Here is a 14948-nt window from a genome sequence, read left to right on the forward strand (position 1 = left end):
GATATATTTTGATATTTTTCAACTATTTTCAAAAAGAGAAAAGGAAGGAAATTTTTAAAAAGCAGAAAAGAAGATTCGTTTAATGTTAAAATTTAACACAGATATGGATGCTACTTAACAATTGTTTAACAATTTAAAATATAAACAATGCTCTTTGAAAGAAAAAATATCAAAGAAAGGGTTCTTATCAAATTAAGTTTTACGAGTAGGGAGGTTCAAAAGGGTGTCAGAAAACACTCGTCTCAGCATACTTTTCAGTATGTAAGGAAAAGCGAAGTGATTAATCTAAAATTCGATACCAGAAAAGAATTACCTTTAGCAGAAATAGCTGCTGTTCTATTCATTCTAGAAAAGAATATCCAAGCAAACAAACCATTCCTCTAAATGCACGGAAGCAAACGCACACAAACACAATCACGCACGATTGCAGCCAAGGTACAACTAAACCCCACGATTTAAAATTATCCACCACCTAGATGACACATTTTCATTTTGCGTCCTATCTTATCTCTCTTCAAACGATAAAATATGTTGCCAATGCCGCAGAATAGAAATATATCAGTCAATTCCGGATCGGAATTTCGGTATAATGGGAATCCGATATGTCCGAACCTTTATTGCTTCTCATAGCTGAAATCGCAAACAGCTCAACCAAATAGGAAGATATATAATCGCTTATTTCCGAACAGCTTAATTAAGGATGAGAGATGGAAATTGGGAGACGGTCTCCTCCCCCTCCCTCCTCCCCCCTTTTTTAAATTGGAATCTTAAAACTAGACGGACGGCTGACAGAAATGGAATCATAATTCAGGAATTTCGGAGGAGGATATATCAATCCTGAAGATTTATGGTCATTCGTGGATTATATGACGATAAATCTGCTACTTCGATTTGAGCAAATGAAATTGTATCGTATAATTTTCAGCCCGATTTCATCTTATTTGAAATTTGATAATGGCATATACTATTAGTATAAGGAGTATATACAGGGTGTTTATAAAGTCCCGGACCCATTTTGATGTTTAATAACTCATAAAATAATAAAGATAGATTAAAATTAATAACATAAATGGTTAAATAGACTCAAAAAGTTTCATGACCCTTGTCAATGAACTTCCTTCGTCACACGGAGAATACCAAGTCGATAGTCAATTTCACGCCAGGTAGCGACAAGCATGTCGGCATCCACAGAGACTATTGCGGTTGTAATTCTGGCTTTTAGGTCATCAATGTTAGACACTCTCCTCCTGAAAACGTTGTCTTTTACAAACCCCCACAGGAAAAAGTCCAACGGCGTTTCTCTCAGTTCAAAAAAAGTTCAACGGCAATGTCTCTCTGACACGCTCAACATCAAAATCACTTGTGCAAGGACGTCCGGAACGTTTCTTATCTGCGATACTTCCAATTTCTAGAAAATTCTTTTTCCACCGCAAGATGCTGTTTTTGGATGGAGGATCTTTTTGGGAAATTCTTCTGAAATTTCTCTGTGCTTGCACTATCGATTTCATTTCTATGAACCACCATAAAATCTGTGCTTTCTCTTGTGGTGTATGCATTCTCCTTAATATCCGCTAGAATAAAACATCACATACAAAAGTACTACATAGAACAAACACATCAAAAGTAAACATAACATTGCAATAGTTGCCAAAAACAAAAGAGAGAAAACTGCAATTAATAAGCAGACGGTATTTAGAAAAGTGCAGATATTTAGACTGGAAAATGAAATTATCTGAAATTAACCACACGTGCAGACGATATTTACAAAAGTAAAAAATATTCAAACCTGAAAAGGAAAATATATGAGTTATCCCATCAATAAATACCATAAGTTTGTTTATATCTTCATTATTTTATGAGTTATTAAACATCAAAATGGGTCCGGGACTTTATAAACACCCTGTATGTTGTACATATCGCGCTTAAAGGGGCACTCAACAATTAAGAAATATCATTCGTTTTTTTTAAATACATTATTCGTATTTGGCTTTTTAAATATTTAAATTTTATTTCAAATGCATATTAAAAATTAAAATGTTTATATTAATATTTTATAATAAAGGTATAACACGATTCTTAAGATTTTTTTTTAATTTAAAAGAGGAGATTCTTTTTTTTTATGGGAAAAACAGTTGTGCAATTTCATTTTAGAAGCTGTTATAAAATGGAAACAAATAATTTTTATAAAAGAATATCATTAAATTAATGAATAATATTTTTATTGAAAAAAATTTGTGCATTATAATTAATACCCATTTTCATTGTTTCCAAAATTTCTAAAAGAATACTGAAAGCATTATTTTACAAAATATTACATATTCACAAATCTGCACATGTTGAATAATTGCTAAAATCGATTAAAAAACAACTCACCATTAAAAGAGGGCAATTTAAATATTAAAACTGATAGATACAGAATTAGCGTTTATCCAGTGTATTTATACAAATAAATCACAAGTTCAATAGTTTGCTATTTTTATTGATGAATCAAATGAAAACAGTACAATACATTAATTATAATAACACTGTTTGGGGTTCCATTAAAATTTAATTTTAGAATAAAAATGGAGTTATGTGTCAGTTCTGAAAATTATTAAATTATGGACAGTGTAGATCAAGATATATTTTCAACTATTTAAAGATTTTGCATTTAATGTCATTAAAAAAGATATTTTTTTTATTAAACGAAGGATCAAATTTATTATTTAGGCTTTATATGCTATGAAAAACTTATTCGTCTAAAGCAATGCAAAGTTTCATCTGATAGAATCTAATACACATTTCATTTTTACAAGTTTCGTTGAACTTTTGGGAACAAAATATTCTGATTAATTTTTAAAAAAATATTCAAAATCTCATTTAAGAGACGGAAATAACAAATTAGAAGACTAAATTTTATTCGCAGCTGTTCGTCGTAATTATAATATTTGAAAATTGCTTGACATACAGCTGCTTGTGATAAATCGCGAATTACGCATTTATAATCAAAAACCCGATAATCAGAAATATAAAACAGCTGCAAGATTGGAGAAATTTGAGAAATCTATAATATTAATGTATTTAAAAAGTCGAATCAACACCTGTTCGCCAGACTATTGCTTACTATAGCTGCTGGAATATTGGATCAGAACAGTCTGAAATACGCGAGGTTTTATTTATGACCTACGAAAATTATAAATAAATTTCCTTATTGATCAAAAAAGAATTATAGGTAATATGCAAACATTTAATATGTTGCAAGGAAATTTCACTCATCACAAACAAAAACACAGGAAATTTGCTTTATAAACATTCTGAAAAAAATTGGCATCATCGAGAGCAACCTCAGTGTGATATGAATCAAACAAATAATCGTAATTATGCTTTGAAGGAGTGGCGAGTTAAATGAATCTAGATGTATCCAATGAAGGACAAAAGACAAACATTTAAACGACAGTTTTCAAAAAAAGAATGTGCATATAACATTTATAGCTTTTGTCCCTCATTACTGACTGGATTGCGAAAGAAATTAAAACTGTCTGAAATATTTTTTTTTCATTCAAAGCCTATACCAATGCTAATAATACCCGGTGCATGCAGCAAAGGTCTGGAAAAAAAATTCTGTAATTGCAATACAAATGCAAATTTTAAAAGATAAATCGTTCCAAAATTATAGCACCTGCTCTTTCACAAACTAATTTTTGGTGATTTTTTTTTCACGTAAAGAGAAAAAGAAGATCCCTAAGTAGCCATTATAAGAAAAGTATGAAGATGTGTCTTCTTTTTAAACAAAAGATAAACTAGTTTAAAAAATGTGCAACCTCGGAGTCTCGTCTGACAATCTCGATCGGGGACACCTGCCAGAACTGTGTATTTGAGCATTTTGTAACTCGTGATAGTTTATCGTTTGCATATTCAAGAAATTCCTATTGCTTTATTTTATTTTTCGAATGCACACTTGCTACTTCAAGCCTTGGAACATCTGTCGATGGAACTTATCTTCTTGCTCAATACCTTTCTCACACCTTCGCAGACCATACCTGAAAAGCGGTTTGGATTTTGAGATCTCGTACACAAATATGGTACGTGGAGTGTTCGAGTATTAAATAAAAATTGGAAAATAAATAATACTTTTAATTTTTAATGCAAAAATAGAACATTTTTTAAAATAAAAATAGTAATACTGTATAATTTCAATTACTTCTAATTCAATTGCATAAATCTCCAATTACCAAAATCAATTTTGAGAGAGGAATTTTGATATTTAGTCTCATCAAAGAAGATTATTTTTAGCAATTAAAATAGGATGCTATATTTTCAAATGTAATAATTTTTATATCATATGTATTTGTGTAACGAACGCTAATATATAATTTAAATCGTACCTTTCCTTACAGAACTGACACACTTTTACTGCTTTATGTTTGTTACCTTAATTCAGAAATAAAAAATAAGTCTCTTTCGATGACTGGCGTCTTTCGCATATTTGATTCAACTGCTCTTCGTTTCATTGAAATAACTGGAGATTCAATATACAGTAGACTCCCGATTATCCGCGGGCGGGTTATCCGCGCCTGCTGCACTAAGTTTTTTTTTTTTTTTTTTTTTTTTTTTGCTTCCAAGCAAAGAGAAAATGCTTCCAAAGCAAGAAGCAAACACAAATGACGGATTTCTTCAAACAGGTGTAGTTTTACAGTTATGCTTTTGTAATTACATAATACATTACAGTATTAAAACAGTACATATGTATTAATTTTTCTGTGTATCCTTGACGCCTCTCGCAAGTACAAAGCACTTTTCTGTTTTCATTAACAAAATGCATTTTAGGTTAGTTTTGAGTGATATACTAAAATATTAAGCGTATAATATATTCTACATATATAAAAAAACAAAACAGAATTTATCTTTCATGGGATAAAATGCAAGATCTTTTAAATAAAGAATTTGCTTATACAATTTCATTTCTCGGAACTTCAAACTAAAGCTTGAATTATATGAAATTTCGTTGAATTACAGCGATATCCAAGAATATTTCATTTTAAGTAATGATGCAAACAGTGACATTTTCAATTTGTTGCCAATTATAAAGCCTTCTGATAATGATAAAAACGGGTTTCAAATTTCAATGGAAACTAATAATCAGAAGCGCTTTTTAAATGTAAGAATACGAATTCACAATGACAACATATTATAATAAAGCGATATATAATTTTCGAGAAATGTTCAGCCTAACTACCCAGGACAGCGCTTCGCATTAGTTTTAATTTACATCTTAATTCTAGAACTTTCAAAAACCGGAAATTTAATAAATGATGTAACCCATCGTCTATCACAGTCTCCAACACCTGCTTCTAGGAAGGAACTTCTTTTTTTTCCTAAACATTCTAGCTAGCAGAGTGTGTCATCTAAATGACTATGTACGTAACTTCGCGGTCCGATGCCGAAAAGAGTGCGGAAAGTTCCGCATGAATACTTAGACACAAAATATACATATAAGTAGTATTAACTTAATGTATTAAAAGATTCACTAAGGAAACTAATTAATGTGTTTATTGGTAATTTCCCAAAAATCTTGTGCAATTTGCATATTTAATCACAACAAAATTTCGGGACCACAACTCTTTATTTTACAACATAATAATAAACTCTTTGTTTAATATTTCATGACAAAAAATTAAAATCTTAAAATATTTTAAAACTTACTCATTTATGATATTATTTTTTAAAAAGACGTACATTAAAGTTCAAGAATTTTAACATTAAACAATTACCTTTCCACAATTCAATCTCCATTCCCATTATTCCTTTAGACTTTATTTAAAACTACACTAAATCAGTTTTCATAGCATCATTTTAAAAATGAATAATCGCGCAGAAAAATGTTGCAATAAAAGAGAAAAAAATTACATTTTCCAAAACATAAAATTAGAATAGTTTCACCATTCAAAATCTGCTCCATGAGTTCAATTTTATAGTTTAATGTTTTGTTTTTGTTACTTTGTAACTGCATAGATAAGATTACATATTCTATTACCAATTAAATTGAACAACTAATTTATGAAAAGTAAAATATCTTAAAAAAGAAATATAAAGTCCAGATAAGGTCGAAACTAATTAGATATTTATATCTGAAAAGTGGCTTGAGCTCGAACACGAGAAAATTGCATTCCGATTTAATTATACAGATAATAACTTCATCTTATTTCAAACAAATGCAGAAATTCAGAAATATTAAAATTTCCAAAGTTAAATTTAAAGAAGAAAGGAATGTCCGAACCAACCTCTCTACTACTTTCACATGCATCATCATTAAAACATTAATTGAAAATTCGAAGCTGCACGGTTTAAAATGTTAAGTCTGAACGCGAAAAAAATGGAGCCATTCAATATCAACTTTAAATTAATAGTTTTTCTAAGTATCTTCTATAAAATGGAAAATATTTTGAAGTAAAGCAGCATACTCTTTCGTACAAAATATTTTTCTATGTTTATAGTATTTTGTTTATATAAAACGCAGTAATAATTACTTTTAAATTAATAATGCATATAAGAAAATCTATAGGGGAAAAATAGCTAAAAAGTGCTTAAAGAGCAATTTATAAAACCTATTTAATGCCGTTCAATTAAAATATATCAATAATTAAGAGAAATGTACCAAAAAATCATTTTTCTCTACTTAGACAATAGGGCACGTTTTGTCCTAGATAGTATAGGGAGTTTAAAATCTGACACAATTTCACAATTTTGTTGTCAAGATTACGAAACAAATTCCATTTATTTAAATAATTTTATTTTGGAATTACTGCATTCACATGGACTCAAATAGACAGATGGTTAATATTTAAATAAACGGATAAGGTAGAAAATTTAACACTCATCTGCAATAAAACCTCTTAAATTGGATTCTTCTATTTTGTAATGTTTTTGATTTATTGTATTATCATATATCAACACAGAGTTCCCGCAGATAAATTTTGGCCAAACTTTAATTCAAATTTACAATTTTGGAGTGAATGTAAAAATTTATCCTCCTACACGGTAGTGTCTTTGAGTGTTTTATGCTGATAAGGAAAAAAAATCCGGATTCGAGAAGCTACATATATAACAAAATAAATACAAAATGGTTATAGATATCATAGTCGAATAATTTAATAAAAAGCCTCTAATGATAATCGGAAACAAAAACTGACTAAGTAAGTTCACAAATCGCTTAAAAACGATAAATAAAGGAATAATTACATACTACAACTGCCAACTATTCCTTATTTCATCACAAGCAAACACAAGTAAAGGAAAACAATCTGCCTGAGTATGCGCGCTCTACCGTGGCAAACAAACACTCCACTGAAGTTCGAAATTTTGTATCACAAGGAGAAACTAAAGGAGAGGAAAATAATGATGAGCCTAATCTAAATAATAGATAATGAAACTGAAGATAAAGTCTGCAACTACATTTACATTTGCAAAACTTTTCTTCCGCTAGATTTTCAAGGTTATAAGCGATAAAAATACTCAAATGAGTCTGTATGGCGAACAGATGCATGCAGTGCAATGCCAAGGGGAAAAGAATTATAATTCTTTTAAAATTATTGTATTTAAACAAGTTAATTTCTTTTCAATCTTAAAACTTGAAAAAGAAACTGAATCGTCATGCGAGATGTAACAAAACAAGTGGTAAAAAAAGAGGCAAGAGAAAAAAATAGCAGGTTTCATATACATAATGGAGGACTAAATTACAAAATATGCATTTTAAATAGAACCACTTTTTTTGGGGGGGGGACACGTTGTATTAACACGTAATTAAACCAAAATTTTTCCGAAATTTATAATTGTTTTGTAAATTCATTAAATAATAAATTTACAAATCAAACTACATACTTTGATAATTTTCAACTTTCAATGCGAAATCCATAAAATAATTTCTGCCTAACTGCATTCAATTTCGGCGGAGTTATGCACTAAAATAGCCAATATCATTGCATGTTATTTTTTAATGAATTTTTTAACAGGAAAAAATAGCTTTAAAGCATATTTTAAAATAGATAGTTATTCATTTAACGCAGATTTTAAAAATCCCACATATCTATATACCCTACCACCCACAAAATAACTTTTATACACCATTTTAACTCGATTTGTTTTATATTATGAAGTTTTGCAACCAAATTTTCACTCACTTTTGCATGCGCTAGAATTTAAAAAATTCTATGCACATGTATATTCTGGGAGACAATACAATATTTTGATATTTTTAGAAATTACCAGCTAATTTATTAATTGAATTAAGTCTTTAGGCCATATACATTTGTATAAAATATGACTATTGTATTTGTGTAAAAATTGACTTCATGTATTGTGTAAAAATGTACTTGTATAAAAATTGACATCAAATCCCATAATATTTGTTAGAGATAATTGTGAATTAACTTCTAGAATTTTCTAAGAGATTCGGTGGCGAGTATTGATTTTTTAAACTTCAGAAATAGTCTTTTTATATAATGATTATTGCGTGTTCTAAATATTTTATTGTTTTAATATTTTTTTATTACAAATTCGTTTGCGTTATTTCTTATGATCCTGTCATTTTCTCTTAGTCACTTATTTTGCTGTACGTTTTGTTCGTTATGTATTTGACGTGTATAGCGTTCTGTAAATGGAAATTTCTGTGCTTTAAATAAATTAAATAATTAACGTTTAAAACACTGTATAACATTAAGACAAAAAAATCTACTTTTTTTTCTTTTCTAAAGAAATGATTTATTAAACTATCGTTTTTATAAAATTTATTTCACTCGAAATTTAACAAAGAACTCAACAAAGAAAGACGATTCACAGTTAAAAATAATAACAGATTTTTCTGTAAATAAAATAATAACTAAAATGCAAAAATATATTTAAAATTAAAAATTAATTTTTGGTATTCGAATAAAACATGTTTTAAAAAATCGCGTTCATAATCGTTAAATTTACGACTCAAACTTCAACAGCAAGAAACAGGATTCACAGTTAGAAATAACAATGCCGAAATAATTCACAAAAGAAAAGGAAAATGTATTCCGACTATGGCCATTCAGAAGAATCAATTTAACCCTTTGAATGCTGGACCAACTTGACAAATTGTCTAGAGGAAGAAGCTTATATAAAAAAAAAAAATTAAAATGTTTGCAAAATTCAGAAGGAAAACATATTATGAAATAATGGAAGAATGAAATGTATTTCAATATTTTTTGAAAAATAAAATGCCCGCGCCTAAGTAAGGATATATCGTTATTGGCATTTTTCACAAGTGCTACGAAAGGACGATATATTGAGGGTTAAAAAACGATAATGAATAAAAGTTCAAAATACTTTTAAATTTCCGAAACGTAACGAAAACTCCTTAGATTCAGCCTTAGATTAGAAGTTTTTAATATTTTCCCCAATTAAAGAAACATCAGAAACCATTTACGGTTAAAGAATATTAATATTTTTTGAAAAATTAGGTTAAATATGGATACAAGAATCATTCAAAATCCCATAGAGAATGAAACGATTATTTTTGCATAACCAATGTGAACATTTTCGAAATTTGTTAAAAAAAAAAAAAAAAACTGTATCAAACGCAAAGGACACAAATAGAGGATTTACGAGCACGCGGGATGCTAATAATAAATAGAACGCCCACAAAGCATTCCACAACAATTCAGCATGTGAAGCGTATATAACTAACTTGACCAACCACTTTCCGAGAGCAGGAACAAGTGCGTGTGGAGCATACGTAAATATGTTTCTTTCATTCTCCTCAGCACTTTTTCCTTTAAAAACTCGCTCTCTCATCAAACTTCGAATGTGTAATCCCTCAGACGATGCTACTGACCTCAAAGGCGAGCCCAACAAAAGGGAGAAGCAGGTGACTTATTTTCCGAGAAAAGTTTTCTTTATATTATATATATATATAGTTAGTTAACATTTTTGAAACTGTGGTCACAGCGGATGTCACGAAAGCAGCCTAATTCACAGATTGAACAAAGACATTCTTCTTTAATTAAATCAAATTGAAATGTTTTTTTTCATTGTATACCAGAAAGCAAAAAAGTACTGAAATCCTCAAACAAAACATTCTTAGGCTTTTGTAAAATCTCCAATCTTTTAGATTCCAATAATAATAATAATAATAAAGCACTTTAGGAATCATGTCTGATTGCCCCTGAACAAATTATCTCGCAATTATGGGGGGGAGGGGTAAGATTGACGTAATTTGGTACACAATTTTATGACAAATGCCATCGTCCTTCGATGAATTTTTACTTTCTACCATGCAAAGCTAAAATACCTCGAAAACGAATCGAACTGAAGGGATGTGATTTAGTATACATCGAAGTTTGAATCAAATCCGACCAATTGACTAAATGAAACATCATTTGTCACCTTGACATCAAAATTATATTAAATTTTGTATCTAATCGGTCAAACAAAAATTGATTCTCTTCATCGTATACAGAATGAGTCGTATTGTGTGCGGTTATAAGAATCTCGATGGGAGAATAAATATTTTTTATAGAAATAAAATCAAGCATATTAAAGAAAAATTTTATAACTCAACATATATTTTTTTCCAGAATACAATGAATAAGGCTTATCAAAAGTCTTGGAGATTCACAGGGGTTAGTATGCAAGTAAAAAAATTCTAGCACTATTTTACAATTGAAAGTATCAAATGATCGATGCTTTATTGCGTAGAAAAGTGTAAAGAATCTGATTGCGCTCTTAAGTAGTTCAAAAGCGCAAATGTATATGCCACTGATTTCCTGCGGCAGTTTGAACAGTAGATTTTTTTTTTTTTTTGGCAATTTTCTAAACTTTCCGCATTCAACACCTCACAAAAGTTTAATTATTTTTAAACTTGAATTATCCAAGGTAGTCAATGTTTTGAGTTTCGAGCAGAAACGACCACGGGAACTGCGTACGATACGGAAATTTATAATCAATGAAAACTCAAGAATACTGGGGAAGTCCTGTAGTGTATTTTACTGTCTTTTTAAATGGTTCTTAATATATTTTTCTATTGTATTAAAAACTATTTGAAATATTTCAACAAATTAGGTTAAATTACCAAAAATTGACATTTTGAGTAACATAACAAACGTCATACGGAATATGTTAATAAATTATTTTCACAAACTTAGCAGTCCTAAGAAGCGCAAAAAATATATTGTCTTTCAGATTCTATGGTATATCAGCCTCACTTGCCGATAATTATAGCTGATTAATGCTGAAATTTCATTTCTTCCATTACTTGAAAACTTCAAACACAATAATGATAAAAAAAACAATTTTCACATATATATTTAAGTGTACAAAAGCAACAACAACAAATAATGGAAGAGGGCAAATGCTTTTCCTAATTTGTGAAATGAAAGATCAATAAGAGCTTTTGCTTTCGACATATACTTTAGTAACAATGTGCCAACAGTAACAATATGCCAACAAGTATTTAGTAACAATGTGCCAACAGTAACAATATGCCAACAAGTATTTAGTAACAATATGCCAACAGTAACAATATGCCAACAAGTATTTAGTAACAATATGCCAACTCACAATCTGAAGACGAAGAAAAAAATGGAGTTATTAATTATTATATATCAATTTTTGGAATTATAATGTCGAATAAAATTAAAAATTATGCAAAATAACAGATTAAAACAAATCTAACGAGCTAACAATCTTTCTTCGAAAATTTAGAAATGACAAAAGCAAATGGGATATTTTGGGTTTTTCTAACAGAGAAACCTGCTCTGTTTTTATATGTAGTTCATATACGATCTTTTAAAAAGATTTTTTTTTACCAAAAAGTCAATTTTTCGAATAACTGTCGCCATTTCACTTTAGAACTGAATAAAAATGTGGTACGATGAAGCGACAGCAAATGGAAAGATACTACAATAAAATATCTCCAATTTTCTAAACTGAGGTTAGGAGCTTGGATCATTTACGACAGTAGAATAACACTGAATGTCGAATGACTTTATAGTTCAGTAGTAATATTGTTCTTAATCTAAGTAAAAATCATGTTTACAATGTCCATCCTCGAGAAATTCTTTGTTTCTCTTCGATTGAAAAAAAAAATGTTAGCATTTTTCTTTTTGACAAATTTGATGTTGCGTTCAAGTCAGTTGCCCGATTTAACAAAAACAAATTATCAGGTAATTTTATCTCGCATTCTTAGAGATTTTGCTGCACATTAAAACAAATAATTACAATAAAACGGCCCGCTTAATTCATTTTTTTTAAACACAAATCCAACATTTTTCAGATTAAATATGCATTAATCATTTTTGTCACATGGCATGTGTAACCACAAAAGTAACCCGAAGCGATAAGTGGATATTTGCAGGGAGATCTATCACCAAGCCCACGCTAACTTTCATTAATTTTCTAAATGTGTCGTCATCCTTGTAACACTGATCGACAAGCATGTCCTTAAGCCATACGTAGAAAGGATAGTGGGTTATCTGATGCTACGTTTATGGCTCTGGGTATAGCAAAATGGTGAATGACCCCGCATTTCAGAGGGAAAGCGATAAACATCTGCATAATTAAGAAAGAAATATAAACATGATGACACACAAATGTTGACACTTCAAATTCTTTTTTGAACAAGAATGTATAAAAATATATAGATTAATTATAATTAGAAACTAAGCAGTGAAATGAAATTTCACTTAGGAGGAGATGAACTAACATATTAAATGTAAATTCATCTAATAAAGTTAAAGAAAGGTTAATTATCTACTTTTATTCACCTCATACTATAATATAGAAAGTTAGCTAACAATGGATCCTCTTTTGTTGGTTGACTGCCTAATTATTTAAATAGATTTACATATAAAGAAAGTTTAATATCAGACTACAAATTTAAAACAACTTGAGGTCAATCCTAATAGCAATGAATAATTAACTAATAGTTAGTACAAACTACCTCGGATCCAAAATTTAAAAAAACGAGTTTTATAGGCATTGAAAATATTCTGCAGTTCACAGCCCAATAATCTTATTCGCTTTCCAGTTATTCCAATTTTAGGAATGAGAGCTTTCATCATGTTGCTCAGATATGCTTTAAAACGAAAATTAATTTCCAAATCAATTAAATGTAAAATTTTTGTTAAAAAAATCATTTTGTGGTATATTTTTTACCTGAAAGTGCGATTCGATATTGGCATATTCGACGGTAGATGGCAGCAGAAACTCTTCGCCAAGAGTTAGGTTTCTTTTGAAAGTTTCCACAATCGATGCAAACTTTCAAAAGAAGGAAAATAGCGTTCAGTAGATTCAAAGCATTCATACTGAGAATTTCTCATCAATAAAAACGAAACATCTTACGCAATTCTACTCTTATTTATTATCAGCGCTGTAAATGAAACAAAGTTAATGAAATGCATCGAACTTAATGAAATGCAACAATATTTTTAAAATTTATTATTATTAAATAAACATATGTATGGAATAGCAGAAGTTTTATTCATATTTTTAATTCCTTAATCTTGAGATATGTTGTTGAAGCTAATAGACTGCTAAGAGAGTTGTTTAATTTTATTAATGATTAATTGTATTGTCATCAAGAATGCATAAGCGGACATAATTTTAATCCTCAACGATTCTCAAACCTTTTTTCCTATCATATACTTTCATTACTTCAATTTACTTCCGATTTTTATTTACTTTTATTTTCATATTCTTCTTGCCAATTATCTCTCAGCGGAAAATAGTTTTTTTTTTAATATCATTAAAATCTCAAATTAACTTAAGAGACGAATTACTGCAATCATTTAGTTTATTCGAAAGTTAACTTTTTATTCCACTTTTTGTACATCCGAACAAATGAAAATGACACCGAAGTGATTTCGCATTCACTTGTGATGAAAGCAGAGGTAATCAATTACTGAAATGGAAGACGATTCCAGTGTAAAATTTGAATTTACTTTCATAAAATTCACCTCATGAAGCAAGTTCGTATGCTAATAAATATAATTCCGTGTCTGGAGTTCCGTCAAAACATGTATGTTCTTCCCACAGTAGGCTTTGGATTTGCATATATTCCCTTGACACAGGAACACATGGAGAAACTAAATTTTACAACTTTTTTACATTTTAATTCTTTATGCTTGAATTTTCATTACATTAAAATTCAATAAAATTAATTTCGCTTTTATTAACATTAACTGGTTTACACTGTACCCAAAGGACATACTTGCAACAAGCAGGGAACCATTGCTATAACTCAGCAAGAATTATATAAAAAAAATGGATAGAAAATTCAATTTTGACAAATATGGGACAAAAATTTAAATAGAAGTTTTTAATATAAATACATGCGTTCAATGAAATTGGCTGGTAGAGCACAATTCAATATTTAAATTAGATTTTTCTAAAAATGGGTTTTAGTTTTCTGAGAACTAAATCAAAAAAATCTTTTTGCGTGTTTTTTCCTAGCATTTATAGATTTAAAAAAATCGATGTAATAATATATTTCACCAAAATCTTCTATAGAACTACAAGCATCAGTCTTACTCTCTCGTTTTTGATCTTGTTAACACCAAGACGAAGATTTTTACAATGCATGATTAGAGATTAGACCGAATTTTTAATAAAATAATTGATATTGATTTAATAAAATAATAGATAAAAAAATTAGAATACTACAGGTTCAAAATCCATCTTAGATGTGTAATTTTTTTAATAATTTGCCAGTTGCATGCAGATTTTTATGCTGTTTTTTTTAACTAAATAAAACCATAATTTTTGTTAAGTTATACAAATTGCTTCTGCTAAAATATATAACAAAATGGATAGCAAAATTCAAAAACCAAAGAACTCTTACCAAAACGTTTACTTTTACATAAAAAAAAATTAAGAAGAAGTAACAGAATTTATCTAAAGAAATCCATGGCTTCGATTTCAATGACAAATAATATTCATTAGGTTATTCG

At 29.2% G+C, this 14948-nt stretch overlaps 1 protein-coding gene across 8 annotated transcripts in view; it reads right to left on the minus strand.

Moving 5' to 3' along the window:
* LOC129983793 (TGF-beta receptor type-1-like) overlaps positions 1-14948 on the minus strand; it is an 804684-nt gene that overhangs the window by 195035 nt on the left and 594701 nt on the right. The window contains exon 1 of one of the 8 annotated variants that reach the window (XM_056093425.1): positions 7223-7309. The exons of 6 other annotated variants lie outside the window; for them this stretch is intronic. Coding sequence is in view for 1 of the 2 variants with exons in the window: in XM_056093424.1 (XP_055949399.1) it covers positions 314-344 (31 nt within the window). In the remaining variant the exon portion in view is untranslated. Of the gene's footprint in view, positions 1-313; positions 436-7222; positions 7310-14948 lie in introns of those variants that run through there. One more of the 8 variants, XM_056093424.1, reaches the window with a different exon arrangement.

The sequence above is a fragment of the Argiope bruennichi genome, chromosome 9 (genome assembly GCF_947563725.1).
Source record: "Argiope bruennichi chromosome 9, qqArgBrue1.1, whole genome shotgun sequence".
NCBI lineage: Eukaryota > Metazoa > Arthropoda > Arachnida > Araneae > Araneidae > Argiope > Argiope bruennichi.